This window comes from Glandiceps talaboti, chromosome 2, assembly GCF_964340395.1.
Source record: "Glandiceps talaboti chromosome 2, keGlaTala1.1, whole genome shotgun sequence".
In the NCBI taxonomy this organism is placed as follows: domain Eukaryota; kingdom Metazoa; phylum Hemichordata; class Enteropneusta; family Spengelidae; genus Glandiceps; species Glandiceps talaboti.
Genome location: NC_135550.1, coordinates 17,290,515 through 17,304,483, shown reverse-complemented (window position 1 = coordinate 17,304,483; position 13,969 = coordinate 17,290,515). Strand labels below are relative to the sequence as shown.

The window sequence follows — 13,969 nt, the reverse complement described above, 5'->3', positions numbered from 1 at the left end:
GACAATGTTGAGGCTGGTCGAAGTCTAAGGCTATTTGAATGACAACATCTAACTGTTGTTGAAAATGAGTTTTGATTCAAGTTTCATATACCACATGTCAAATTATGTAAGCTTTCTTTATCCTTCAATACCCTTCAATGCTTGTTACGTGTAACTGAGTTTATACGTTTTTGGGGGAGTGATTTATCTTCTATATTTAAATGGTACTCATAGTATTCTACTAACTGAAATATAGTATCCATCCATCCATTGTAATTAACTAACTGAACTCAAACTTGGTATTAAGAAATATCTTATTAAAGATCCGATGACGTAATTTATCATGCGTATAAATATGTCGAGGAAATCCCTACTAGGCAATCGACTATTCTAACAATGTCAGCAGACAATTGTAATGTGATAGAAGGCATGCATGGATATTAACATCACGTGTATACTAGAATTATAATTAAATCGCGGTTTTACGTAAATATTTTAATTGAGTAAAAAAGTTTGTAAACTCAGCTTGTGACACTTGAATTTATCATAGTGATTTATTTTAACTTTACCATGATGTGAACTGTTGTGGTATGCTAGTGCTATGTAAACCAGGTCAAGTTGTACGATTGCCACAATGGAATGATGCATAGAATATTTACGTTCTACTCTGACCTCAATACAAAGATCCATTGACAACATTCAACCAACTTGTAAACGTTGAAATCTTAGAGCTCGAGAGGTCGGTGTAATTTCTTATTTGTAATGCACGATTAAGTACATGTATGTGAGAAAGGTTGTATGAAACTGTGTCATAACATTTTCATATTCACACGCAAAAAAAACAACCTATTTGAATTGAATCACGTACTGGAAATCGTTGTTCACGTGTAAATGAATACTTTCAATAATTTACTTGTAAATTCTACTGGAGTTAAAGTTCATTCATTTCGTGGTGTGCTCTTCTAGTCTGTGACCATATCCACTTCAGACAGGTGTAGATCACCAAGCTACAACTCTACTCTGGAGGTCAAAGTTCACTCTTAACTAAACACAGGTGTATAATTGTGGATATCACTGTTATTTGGGAGGGTACACTGGGTCATAATCCTGGGTTTGATTAGGATCGTTAGCAGGCTGTGCTTCATTAGCTGCTGGCTGTCCACCGTATGCTGGTTGTCCACCGTATGCTGGTTGTCCACCGTATGATGGTTGTCCACCGTACGCTGGTGGTGCTACCTGTGCACCGTACATTGGTGGCGGGGGACCGTAATAACCCTGCATTACTTGTGGTGATGTCGTGTAAGCAACAACAGGTGCAGTCGCGACTTGGTTATCTGAAAGGAATTGACATACATTGACAAATAATTATATTGCACTGAATTAATAATGAATGCCATTGAAGTCATTAATACAACTAGCAGATGTCGACAACTGATAAATGGATGGTGAATATCATAAAAACTAATACATAAAGCTATTCACTTTTTGACGTTTAAAATAGTATAATATCACATGATCAGACATAAACTGATTGCCTTCCGTAATAGGACAATTAGTTAAAAGACATTTACTGTAATCCTATTTATTCATGCAAAATCAAGTCGAACTGATGTATGTGCCACTGCTGTGTCACTGGTCAGACAGTTTTTATCTATTTAATATGAATGGATATCACGGTAGAAAACTCTGACTTGTGTACAAAATTTCATTTGAATTGAACCAACCACTACTGAGATATTGCCTATAGTAATAAGTATAATTCATTAATATGCAAAATAGTCTAACTGACATGCATGGTTCTCATCCAAAAAACCATATTAAGTTCTAGCGAATACCCCCAAAGAATGTAATAGTACATCATCAGAATGGAACCTGGCGTTTTAGAGACAATGATAACATGAGCAGACAGACAGACAGACAGACAGACAGACAGACAGACAGACAGACAGACAGACAGACAGACAGACAGACAGACAGATAGAGACATGAACAGACAGACAGACAGACAGACAGACAGACAGACAGACAGACAGACAGACAGACAGAGACATGAACAGACAGACAGACAGACAGACAGACAGACAGACAGACAGACAGACAGAGACATGAACAGACAGACAGACAGACAGACAGACAGACATACAGACAGAGACATGAACAGAAAGGCTGTATACGTATATCCCCGCCATTACTTGATGTGATAGTATACTTACGAGTTACAGTTGTATTAGTTCCCCCAGTAGACGATTTCATACAACAACAGCATACAATAACAACGAGGACAATGATGAAAATAATTATACCAACTATACTGCATACTACAGCTATTGTAATGGTGGTCCTGCAATTCAAATTTGAAAAGTGTTAGTTGAATTGGTCGTATTACTTTGACCTTGATGTTGTTCATTACAGGGTCATGTATAAATCAAGGTCAGTCTATAGAAACGAAGACATAGAACTGAACTGTCGTATTGCACATAGTTAATCCCACATATTATCTCCAAACGTCGGTGATTTTGCATTTATTTTTAAAGTGAATTTTGGTTTTCTCCAACATGTTGAAGATTTAAAGGAGCGATAATATGCATGATTATTGGTCAGACTAGTCAACTAATCCATGTTTTGGTATTGGTATTTGCAGCGGTACACCACCCCCAATCCCCTTAAGAGGTAAATCACCAAAGAGGTAAATTTCCTCTCCTTCTCTCTCCCTCCCCTCTCTTCCCCCCCCCCCTCTCTCTCTCTCTCTCTCTCTCTCTCTCTCTCTCTCTCTCTCTCTCTCTCTCTCTCTCTCTCTCTCTCTCTCTCTCTCTCTCTCTCTCTCTCTCTCGCTCTCTCTCTCTCTCAGAATATACGCCGCCAAACTTTTCCAGAAATCATAAGTTTTCTCATAAGCTGTGTTATCTCGTTCGTAATTGCATACATTGGTGTGTGCACTGACTTGATGTATGTAAACAGAAACGATTACCTGTTTATCAACACATTGTACCTCGTGGATTATGATAAAGTGTGATTACGTGACGATCATGTATGCTTCACTGAGTACAACAGTAAGAATTCATTTTTAGTCATAAAATGAGTTTTAAACAAATAAAATGGTTGTACTCACCCGAGAGCAATAACATCCCCAGCTGTATCACTCCAGTCGTTAAGTCCGTTGTAGTAATCATCATAGTTACAACAATATTCGCTGTAGCTTCCAGAATCACAGCAATATGTTTCGTCGGAACCACTCCAAAGGGGACAACTGTATTCACCATAAGAACAATAGTCTGTCCCTGCATACGCAAACATTGAGAATTCAAAGATTCACCAGACTCTCTTTCAGCCCTCACTATAGGTCGCTAAATTGTCTATTTTTACCTTTATTTTGACCCAACAGCTAATCCACTTCCCTAGCATGATGTTCCCTCATTCGAATTGGTGAAATGAGGGCGCACCATTCAATGGGATTTTACTAGCTGGTGAGTCAAAATACATGCACGTGTAAAAAAACCCAGCTGATTTAGCGAAGCAAGTGAGGACTGTGAGAAAGTCTAATTCCAAATGTGTCATTGGAGTTATTTCGCTTTAATATGGCAAAGAAATTGATGGCAGTACATACTGTACGCAAAGCCATGTACACACTTGATCATGATCAGCTATATAGAGTCCTGACAAATGAACAAATACTTACTATTACGAGGACTAATCTCGGGTAATATAACGCTCTGTAGCTTGGCAGTTTATTTGTCGGTTGACTTTTTAAGAAATCCATTCAAGTTCTGTCGCGCAGTGAATTATAATCATGAGCCAGGAATGTCAACAACGTTGAAATAAGAATTTGTCATCTAAAAACAAGTTATATACAAAATATGTATTATACGAAAATCTGTATCACATACCTGATGATCCAGTGTCAGTCTGACCCAATACCAAGTAAGTGCTATAGTCGCAGCAGTATTCATAGCTTAAAGTTCCACAGCAGTACGTCATAGTGTAAGAGTCATAAGCACCAGGACAGTCCGTTCCACTTTGACATATGTCAGCCTGAACGCCTGGAAACATTGTGAAACAATTGTCTTGTTATAGTTTATACCAAAGGTCAAACTTAGTTTGTTCTCTGTTATTCATTCTGTGTGTATTAAACCTAACCCAAATACAAGGTCGATAATATCTGTTAATTAAAATTGTCATCCAGAAATATTACTATTCTCGTGATAGTACATCAAAAAATATAGTGCTTCCACAAAGTGAATGTCGGTTGTTTGACCTTGACGGCAAATACGTTGCAGTGAACAATTACAACCTGTCGTCAATTATGAGAACGGATGTAGAATGGATGGAGACTAATTTTCCTGAAAATAATTTTTTCAATTCTCTCCAAACTTTGCCAAATATGAAAAGTTGTTCCTTTGAAATTATAAAAGAAATTTTGTTGGTTCATTTCCTTTTTCCCCGTAGAGTATACTTGATTCTAAAATAAATTTTGATATCATTTTGATCTCTATTTTTTTTAAAAATGTACGGTGACCTCAGAGTTTTGTATTGATTTTAACTGAGAATAAGGCGGTGTTTTCTTAAACAAAGTAACAGCAAAGGTTTACAGAGTTCATTTCCGTGGAGCATTCTACTTTAATTTCAAAACATTTTCATCAGCCGGCTGTCAATGTCTTTATTTGCATTATATATTTACTGGGTGATTGTTTTCATAAAAAAGGAATTGTTGTTCAAACATAACAATATAGATATATGTTAGCCATACGTCATGTTCATATTTCAATTATCCTTGGTCGTATATCAAAAGTAATGCAATATGTCAAAGTTTACAATAGACATGCCAACAGGTGTGGAAAACTTTTTACAATACACGTTATTGAAAATTAGGAAATATTGTATATTTTTACCCGATACAAAAACATTGTTGTTAAAACATAACAATGTTTGCCATACGCCATAATCATGTTACAATTTCCCTTGGTGGTATATCATATGTTATGTGGCATGTCAAAGCCTAATAGACATAATGTTGGAAAAAAAATGAGCCGTGCACGGTAGAGAGTGTCATGCAAAACTGTGTGATGGCGCCTAAGTAACATGTAGTATACATGTACCATACTTACATTCGACAGGTTTTTACCAACTTGACGAGAACTTATTATGACTATGTCCTTAGCTCTGACGGCGCGAAGACATATCCATGACCACAGCTCTGGTCAATGCCGAACAAAACAGAGCTTGTATTCCGAACAAAGTGAAAATATATCCTCCTGTTTATTGTGCGATAATGTGTCTTTTCACATCAAACATGACTTTCATTATTTAAAAGGTACACGCATTATAATGTACTTTCAGCGACATCAAGGTCATTATGTTTGCATCGATATATTAAATGTCCAGGAAGGTTTCTCTCCGGCTCAAAACTGAGCACTGTACTGTGTACCATGAATACTACTAAAAACTGTCTACTATATGCAAACCTTTTTTTTACTTTTATATGTATATAGACTAGGGGAACATATTTGAAATGGCACGCTGTGTTGTACTTGGTATGCTATTACATGTAAGAGCGTCTTTAATCGTCTAAATTACTCCAAGGTGACATCAACATTGGGCTTTGAATGGGCAACTAGCAGAGATTAAGAGGTTCAGCCGGATTATTTTGCTCGAATCTAGACCTAGCTCTATCAATGCCGGTACGGCACGTCTCTCAAATATAAACTCTTCACTACAAGGGTATGTGCAATTAATGGAGTATATCGATTTGGTCCAATGATACAACAGTAGATAGATTATAAGAAAGAAAGAAAAAGTATATGGTGGGAATAAGTCATGTTGCATCGCAATCCTAAACCCGTCGTGTTCATCGTGTTCAATCATTTTTACAGAAAAGGTGAACTTTTTCCCACCGTCTATGGCTCAATTCGAAAAACCAACATTAAACGTCTGACTCATTAGAAATGGTGACGATTTGATTAGTTCGACAAAAAAATCTACTCTGAACAGATTGTTTTCATCGAGCCCTGAGGCCATCGAGTAAGCTTGTATTGGATACTCATATTCTCACCTGCCATAAACGCGGCTATACAGCAAAGACCCAATATCATTCTCGATTTTGTAGCTACCATCTTGACCTGCATCCCCATCCCAGACTAGTACCTTACACGTACTAGGTTGTTATAAAGGTGTATTGTGTCCCAATGTCATTGCGTCGTTAGCGACCAACTGACATCTAGAACGAGGCTACGTTGCTATGTAACTTACACCACAAACATATAAGTTTGTTCACCTTCGCACTCGATCCATTACATTCATCACTTTTCTTTTGAGACCCTACGTGTCTATTTTTTTTTGATACGTCAAAAGAAATTACTAAAACCTTTCTTGCTATTGTTGATTCTGTATTCTGTCAGTTTGTACGTACAATGAATAGATTTCAGAATAGGGTATGTCGCACACTGGCCCAAACGACGTCATGCGCAAAATAGCAACGAATAGTCTATAGTAGTACCAAACACTAAAAAAAAAGCTGAAAACATGTACATTCACTCGTGAGAAAGAAGCTAAAAATAGTAAAACCGTCAGCCTGTCGTCACCTCTGTGAGTGGCGAATTATTGTTTGTTTGTTTGTTTGTTTGTTTGTTTGTTTGTTTTGTTCTTTGTATTCTCATTTTTTTTTGACAGACGAATAATCAGAGTAATCAGGTATACGACGTGCGTTTGAGACAACATTTATTTGCTATATTCAAGTTAAATTCTTTGAATACACAATAGTGACAAATTAGGAATTGTCATTACTTTAGTTACCTCACAGTCTCGCTGGTCTTATTGTTGCTAACAACAATGCGCCATGGCCAAGCACATTCACCAAATAGACGTGAATGTCACCTCTGCCACAAAATTAGCATGTTGCACGGTTTCTTCCGCACTTGACCAACTTACTTAAAAGGCTTAAAATGAAGACCATGTCCAAAGACATGGTGCATTATACAACAAATCTCAACCTGCTTGTCTGTTTGCTTATTTTTTTTAATTTTAGATATCTACCTATCTAAATATAAGAAAGTTGTTGAATTAATTTTCACTGAATTAACAATTGTTAATGACTTGTTCAAGGTAAGATCTCGAGCTAGGTCAGTGTCATTGTATGTATATAAAGGGTGACATGTGACAGCAGAAACCACGCTTTTAGCTAACAACCTTTTATACTTTTATTTTGCCTAATTGTAATTCACATGAATTTGCTTCATGCACTTTCTTGTATTCGTTAGATTATTTTCGGCTCTATTCAATTTTGTTCAAACTCCTTGAAATTTGAAAAAGCCCACCTAGTTGGGAAATTAGTTGAAGATACAAGCCGCTTAGTGAGTTTTTATTGAATTAATGATGAACTCTTTCAACAAGCATATATTTTTTTCGTTGTTAACAACGTGTCATGTATGCACACGTGAGTCAAAAAATAAACACGAAAGCTGTCTACTGAATATCAAATGGAGCTAGCATAGAACAGTTTTTATACCCATTATTACTATATGGGATGCTGCTGTGCACTTAGTAAATATAACGGTATATTTAGTGTCGAGTGGATTGTTTACAAGTCGTTGAGTTAAGAATGAAAACTGAAAGCTCTTGCCGTCGGAACTGGAACTGTTGTTTTCACAATGAATCAAGTTGTTCTTAGTATCGACATTATGTTGTACTTACTTAAGAGTGTACGACCACACCACTATGACATAATGATCAAATTGAACCCTATCAGCAGCCCATTTTTTCGTCAAGCAAAGGTACTAAGACCTATTTACTAAACTTTGTTCACTTATTTATAAAAAAGACATTGCACCTGTTAATTAGTGATCGATTTTTGTCCATAGGTTGTGTAGTGACACGTTTCCAATTTGAGTGAAAAACTTGGCTTTGAATTATCGTCGTGTTAGTTTTGATTCGCCTCGATAACTATATAAAGGTAGTACTAATTAAATATTCCACTTTGCAGCCACAACGACCGCTACATATTATTTCATGTCGTGTCTCGTGAATGAACACGTTTTGTGTGAAAATTCAACATGTCCTGGTCGGCTGAGCTGTTGATTTTAGGATCCATTCCGTAAGATACGTACAAGTTATTACGTCTTTTTACAGTGTCATGTGTACAGCTGCACATACAAGTATACCTATAGATAATTCGATACACCTCATCTTGTATATGTTTAGAGTAAGCTGAAAGAAAACCAACCAAACCAAACCAAACCAAACCAAACCAAAAGTTTCAAAAAAATTGTACTTCTTTCACAACTGTTTACACACGGACATCATGCATACCATCAATATTATACAGAGCCAACAACGACCGGTACACTATAACATTGCATTGTTCCATATTTCATGGTTTGGTGTCTTGTTAACTAGCAAAGATAGCAAAATGTGACACACACACCCCTCCCCATGTCCTATCTGCAACTGTATACGACTTCAGATATATGTTTGTTTGTGGGGCCGGGGGCGGGTGGGGGGTGATAATTTTATGGCACCTTTTATTGGATCCAAACTATTCTAAAACCGTATCTAAAGAGTTTTTTTTGACATAGGAAGCCAACGCAATTCTCCATTCATCATCTAGTTGTTTCCATGTCGTGCAATACGGTTTGGGTTAACGAGTATTTTCCAGCCTAATTTCAGCAACAAAATGAGTGTAACATTTGAAATAAATACAACATATAAATGACAGTCGGTCACATTTACCTATTAAAATCGGCCTGACAATTGACAATCCTGTTAACACCAGGTCATGTCAAAAATGTACAAGTAGGGTGCCAAAGTTCAAACCTACCCACGTATGGAAATGTCCCTTATACACATTGTTGAATTACTTGAAGAATACCGCTCTTTTGTATTGTCAAATAAAGTCGTCCCAGTAGGATCCATTGACAACAAATGGTGCAACTTTATACTTCATGGCACAACATTAAGGAAATTCGTGTCTTGCACAATGTTGGGACAGGCGTTGTTACAATATTAGACAAATAAGTATTTAAGCCATCACTTTTTAGACATTACAAAAGAGCAAAAAAGACATGACTTTACATGTAAATTGCGAAACCGATAATCTACTTTTCAAATCTTTTTAAATATTGCAGAAAAAGAAAGTTGTCGAAATGATTTGGCCGACATGCTTGTCACGGTATGACAAAGATGCAGTCTTACTGTGCCGCACCCTTTTCATAAATACACGGATTTACTATTGTAATACAGATTGACTGCCAACTGTCGTTGTCTAGTTTAAAGAATGTGTTAATCAGCACTGTAAGTTGAGGAGAACATTTTATGGCACAGTTTCACTGATTTTGTACAAAACTTTATCAAACTATGTTTATTAGGCGATACATATATTCACAAAAACGTGGGAGAGAGAGAGAGAGAGAGAGAGAGAGAGAGAGAGAGAGAGAGAGAGAGAGAGAGAGAGAGAGAGAGAGCCAGAGAGAGGGAGAGTGGGAAGGACGGAGGGAGGGAGGGAAGGAGGGAGGTAGGGAGGGAGAAAGAGTGAGTGAATGATTGAGTGAATGGTATATTCCAGGTATAACATGTGCGATCAGAATGGTAAACATATACTGAAACTTCGCAGGGGTCAAACTACTCAACATAAAATATTTTTCTTTGTTCATTACTAGTATATTTTCATGCTGCCTGGATATAAATGACGTCACCAATCACGAGTACAGACAACACCCCCCCACACTTCCCCACCTACACAAACAAGATGTAGGACCCAAGTGAGAAAATGTGATCAACTACACACACACACACACGCGCGCGCACGCGCACGCACACACGCGCGCGCGCACACACACACACACAAACACACACACACACACACACACACGCACGCACGCACACGCACAAATTTAGAGAGACAGCTTTTTTAATTAGGCTTCACATTGTTCTCAATATTGTCAATTCTATCAATAAGGACTGATCTGGCATCTGACATAAAGGTTACCTACTCGGCTGCTTTCCTTCTGTTTTATCTCTTTATCCAACAATTACTAGTATGTCTGTCCAGCCATTTGTCTGTCTGTCTGTCTGTCTGTCTGTCTGTCTGTCTGTCTGTCTGTCTGTCTCTCTGTCTGTCTGTCTGTATGTCCGTCCGTCCGTCCGTCCGTCCGTTTGTTTCAGGTTTATGGGGACTAACACACAAAAGCCTTGCAAGGAATTCTTTCAAAATGTATCAAGGTTTATTGTATGAAAAGTATAAGACACAGAAGTAAAACTTCCAACTTCCAAAATTACAGTGCCTTAATATATTTACAACATTTAAAAAAAATGTGTTTTCATTGCTTTATTTCAAATGTTAAGGCCTCAATCCATCGCACAAAACATTTTACGTTACAGTAGAGAAGAAAAAGAACAAGGAAGTGAGTATATATCATTCTTCTAATAATTAACGGACAAATAAGGCAGGGAAGAACATGTATAATATACTGAACAAAACTAGTCCGAGTGTCAAAAGCTTTGTGAATAAAATCTGATAGTTAAAACATTTTTCTTTCTTTCTTTAAAAAAAAACGTATTGTGTGCATGTTGGTGTAGAAATAATGAGATAATTTTACATTGGAACAAGTAAAACAATCTATTGCGTCAACAGGTGTTTTCCTGTATTCTTTCAACTAGAAATTCACCAACTTCACAGTGTTCTGATCCCGTTTGTTTAAAACTATACATAAAAATGATATTAGCTACTTGAGGCACATTTCTATCCTTTGAAATGCTTTTTTTTTTCAGTTCCAGTTGACGCTTGTGTTTTTGGTTCGATTCTCTACACGGGTCCTGCGGCCGGAGCGACAGCGCTTTCTGAAACAATTAGAATACACACAATAAACTTTAGTATGGATGGAAGAGAACACTTTTACAACAAGTCTTGATAAAGTCCTGCTTGCTTCTTTCTAGACAACAGTTTACAAGTAGCGAACCTTTAAAATACTCCCTAAGAGACTTGTGCTGACAAAAAAAACTTAACTATAAATCAGGCTATGAAAATATCTGTTCGCATAAATAAATATATTTGATATATCACACCTGGTGAGCACTTACAGATACAATAAGTGTGATACTAACAATACATGTGATATGTCAAATGATTTATTTTTACGTAAAGTGGTTAGTCGTCTCTTCTCTGTTGTCCAAAGAGAAGAAAACGGGAATTAAAGGCGACGATGTTTCAAGGTTTCTCAAAACACGTTGATGTACAAAGTGTTTTACCGATCAGGTTAAAAGATGACTAAATTTAAAAATCATGGCATAGTATGTATTTTGGCTGTCATGATATAGCAAGTTTGCTACCTGATCAGAGACATAGTATCAATATACATGTAGTTAGAGTCATAGAGAGACAAATAAATCATGAATCAATCAATCAATCAATCAATCAATCAATCAATCAATCAATCAATCAATCAATCAATCAATCAAGCAATCAATCAATCAATCAATCAAGTAATCAATCAATCAATTAATCAATTCATCAATCAATTCATCAATCATTCAATCAATCAATCTATCTATCTATCTATCTATCTATCTATCTATCTATCTATCTATCTATCTATCTATCTATCTATCTATCTATCTATCTATCTATCTATCTGAAAGAATCTATCTATCTATCTATCTATCTATCTATCTATCTATCTATCTATCTATCTATCTATCTATCTATCTATCTATCAGTGTGTATAGCGCTGAACAAGAACAATAGTAGATCATGTAAAAGTTAAAAAGCTTTTGCAAATAGATCTTGATGTCTTTAAATCGATTAACAATAGACGATTAAGGTAGTTCAAATGGAATACTGTTTACATAAGATTAGAGCTGCTGGAGAGAACCGTATGCTCATAACATGACTTTGTATTACATATAGGATCACTTATTTAGTATCTATCATTGATTTGTTCAATTCGTTCAAATAAGACAACAACACCGACGAGAAAGTTAACAAAAATGTTGTCGCTTGTGTATATATGAAATCACAAAGACTATTGTACTTACGAACTACAGTTGTTGTTGTACCACCACCACCACTGCCAGCAGCTGCTGCACAACAGCAACAACAACAAATAACAACGCATACGATGACAAGTATGATGGCCCCAATTATACTACACACAATAGCAATTATGACGGTGGTACTGTAATGATTAAACGAAAACACAGACAATATAGTAAGTATAACAATATAATATTAAGTATAACAATTGAGGGATTATTCGTAATCACTATAGCAATTATGGCGGTAGCACTAGAATTATACATTGTTCATAATTGTAGGCATAAAAGCTTGACCCCTGACCGTTTTATAATATAATGATACCTTTTCCTTCATAGATGTAGTTCGTATGATGTATCTATAGATGATTACATTTGTATATCATACTATGTATAATGTCATTCTCGCAAACCAGAGCTGTTATTTCTTCCGCTACACTTCGAAATGGGACGGCTCGTTAAGAACGGTGCCGTAAAACAGGCCGTGGTTTGCGACGATGGTATTATGTCTATCCCACGAACAGTTATACCTAGTACAATGTGAGCCTGAATAGTATCAATATATGTTAATTTCATGAATCAATTTTGTTCTCTCGTTTTTAAAAGCCAATGTAACGGTGTATTGTTGTGAAGGCAGCACATCTAATAGTGCAAGGATATATGGCATATTTTTTTGGGTTTCGTGTGAAATTCATGTTAATTTTTGCCAACATATCTCATTATGTTCCCCATCATCTGGGCAATTAAATATATATGTTGGCAATTTTTATTTCAATATTAAGGGTAATTTTTGCAGCAATTTCGAAAGTTGATGTAAAATCACAGTTTTTCTGTATATTGATGGCAAATTGAAATATGTGAGCTGTACGGTTGCTTTATATCTGTATACATGTATTTCTGGGCATCCTGTAGACTATAAACTGTTGTATAATTTAGCATTTTAATCATGCATAATATCATAAATTCTGGCTTCCTTATTTGCACATTATATTACGTATGATACTTCCGGTTGGTTTATGTTTTAAATCACTGGTTAGTCCACACCTTGGTTATGCTTCCCCAGTGTGGTCCCCACAAATGAGTAGCGATATTGTGTTATTGGGAAAAAGTGCAGCGTCGATTCGCCAGGATGATTCCGCAGCTTGATGGCTTGAATTATGAGGATAAGTTACGCATATTGAAACTGACAACTTTAGAATACATAGAATACATTAGAATACGTGTTGTATACATTTGGAACAATTTACCAGAAAGGGCTATTGCTATTACTACATCAAGAAATCATTATGATTCATCATTTTAATCCAGATTCGGTAACCGTTATACGTAAATATTTTTTTTTTCAATCAACGTGTTGTAGACTTTTGAAACAGTTTACCAGAAAGGGATATTGCTACTACATCAATTAATCACTTTAATTCATCATTTTAATACAAATTGGATATACATAAATATTTTTTTTTCAGTCAACGTGTCGTAGACTTTTGGAACAGTTTACCAGAAAAGGTTATTGTTACTTCATCAGTTAATCATTTTAAGGCATGTATTGACAATCACCTTATTAGAACAGCAAGGGGTCTTTAAAGACCTCAATGGCTTCCTATTCAACATAAATTCACGGTAAAAATAAAGCCATTCAATTATTTACAGAACTACCCTTGCCAAATTCTATGTCATCCTTTTTATTCATAGGCATGCTCTCGATAAACTTTTATAAATATTTTCCCAATCGGCTTGGAGGCCGAAATATCTTTGGATTATTCGTTACACTATTTGAACGTATAGACTTTGGTGATGTTCGAAAATCAACAGCCAAATACATAGCCTGTCGACTTCGCTGGATCTGTGCACTTATTCCGACGGCGTTTATTCTGTGTCCCTTTGTTGAATAGAACGAGTGCTATGCCAACGGAATCACAGATCCAGTGGCTAAACATGCTACCAAATGCTATCTAGTCAACGTGATATGTACACA

General features: G+C 36.3%; 1 protein-coding gene across 1 annotated transcript in view; it reads right to left on the bottom strand.

Moving 5' to 3' along the window:
• LOC144451099 (uncharacterized) overlaps positions 1–6,183 on the bottom strand; it is a 6,391-nt gene extending 208 nt beyond the window's left edge. The window contains exons 1-5 of the mRNA XM_078141874.1: positions 6,026–6,183; positions 3,864–4,016; positions 3,089–3,257; positions 2,193–2,320; positions 1–1,313 (exon numbers count right to left, since the gene is read on the bottom strand). The exon at positions 1–1,313 is cut by the window's left edge and continues 208 nt beyond it. Coding sequence (XP_077998000.1) covers positions 1,057–1,313; positions 2,193–2,320; positions 3,089–3,257; positions 3,864–4,016; positions 6,026–6,104 — 786 coding nt within the window. The 5' untranslated portion in view covers positions 6,105–6,183 and the 3' untranslated portion in view covers positions 1–1,056. The remainder of the gene's footprint in view (positions 1,314–2,192; positions 2,321–3,088; positions 3,258–3,863; positions 4,017–6,025) is intronic.
• Between the last annotated feature and the right edge of the window lie 7,786 nt (positions 6,184–13,969).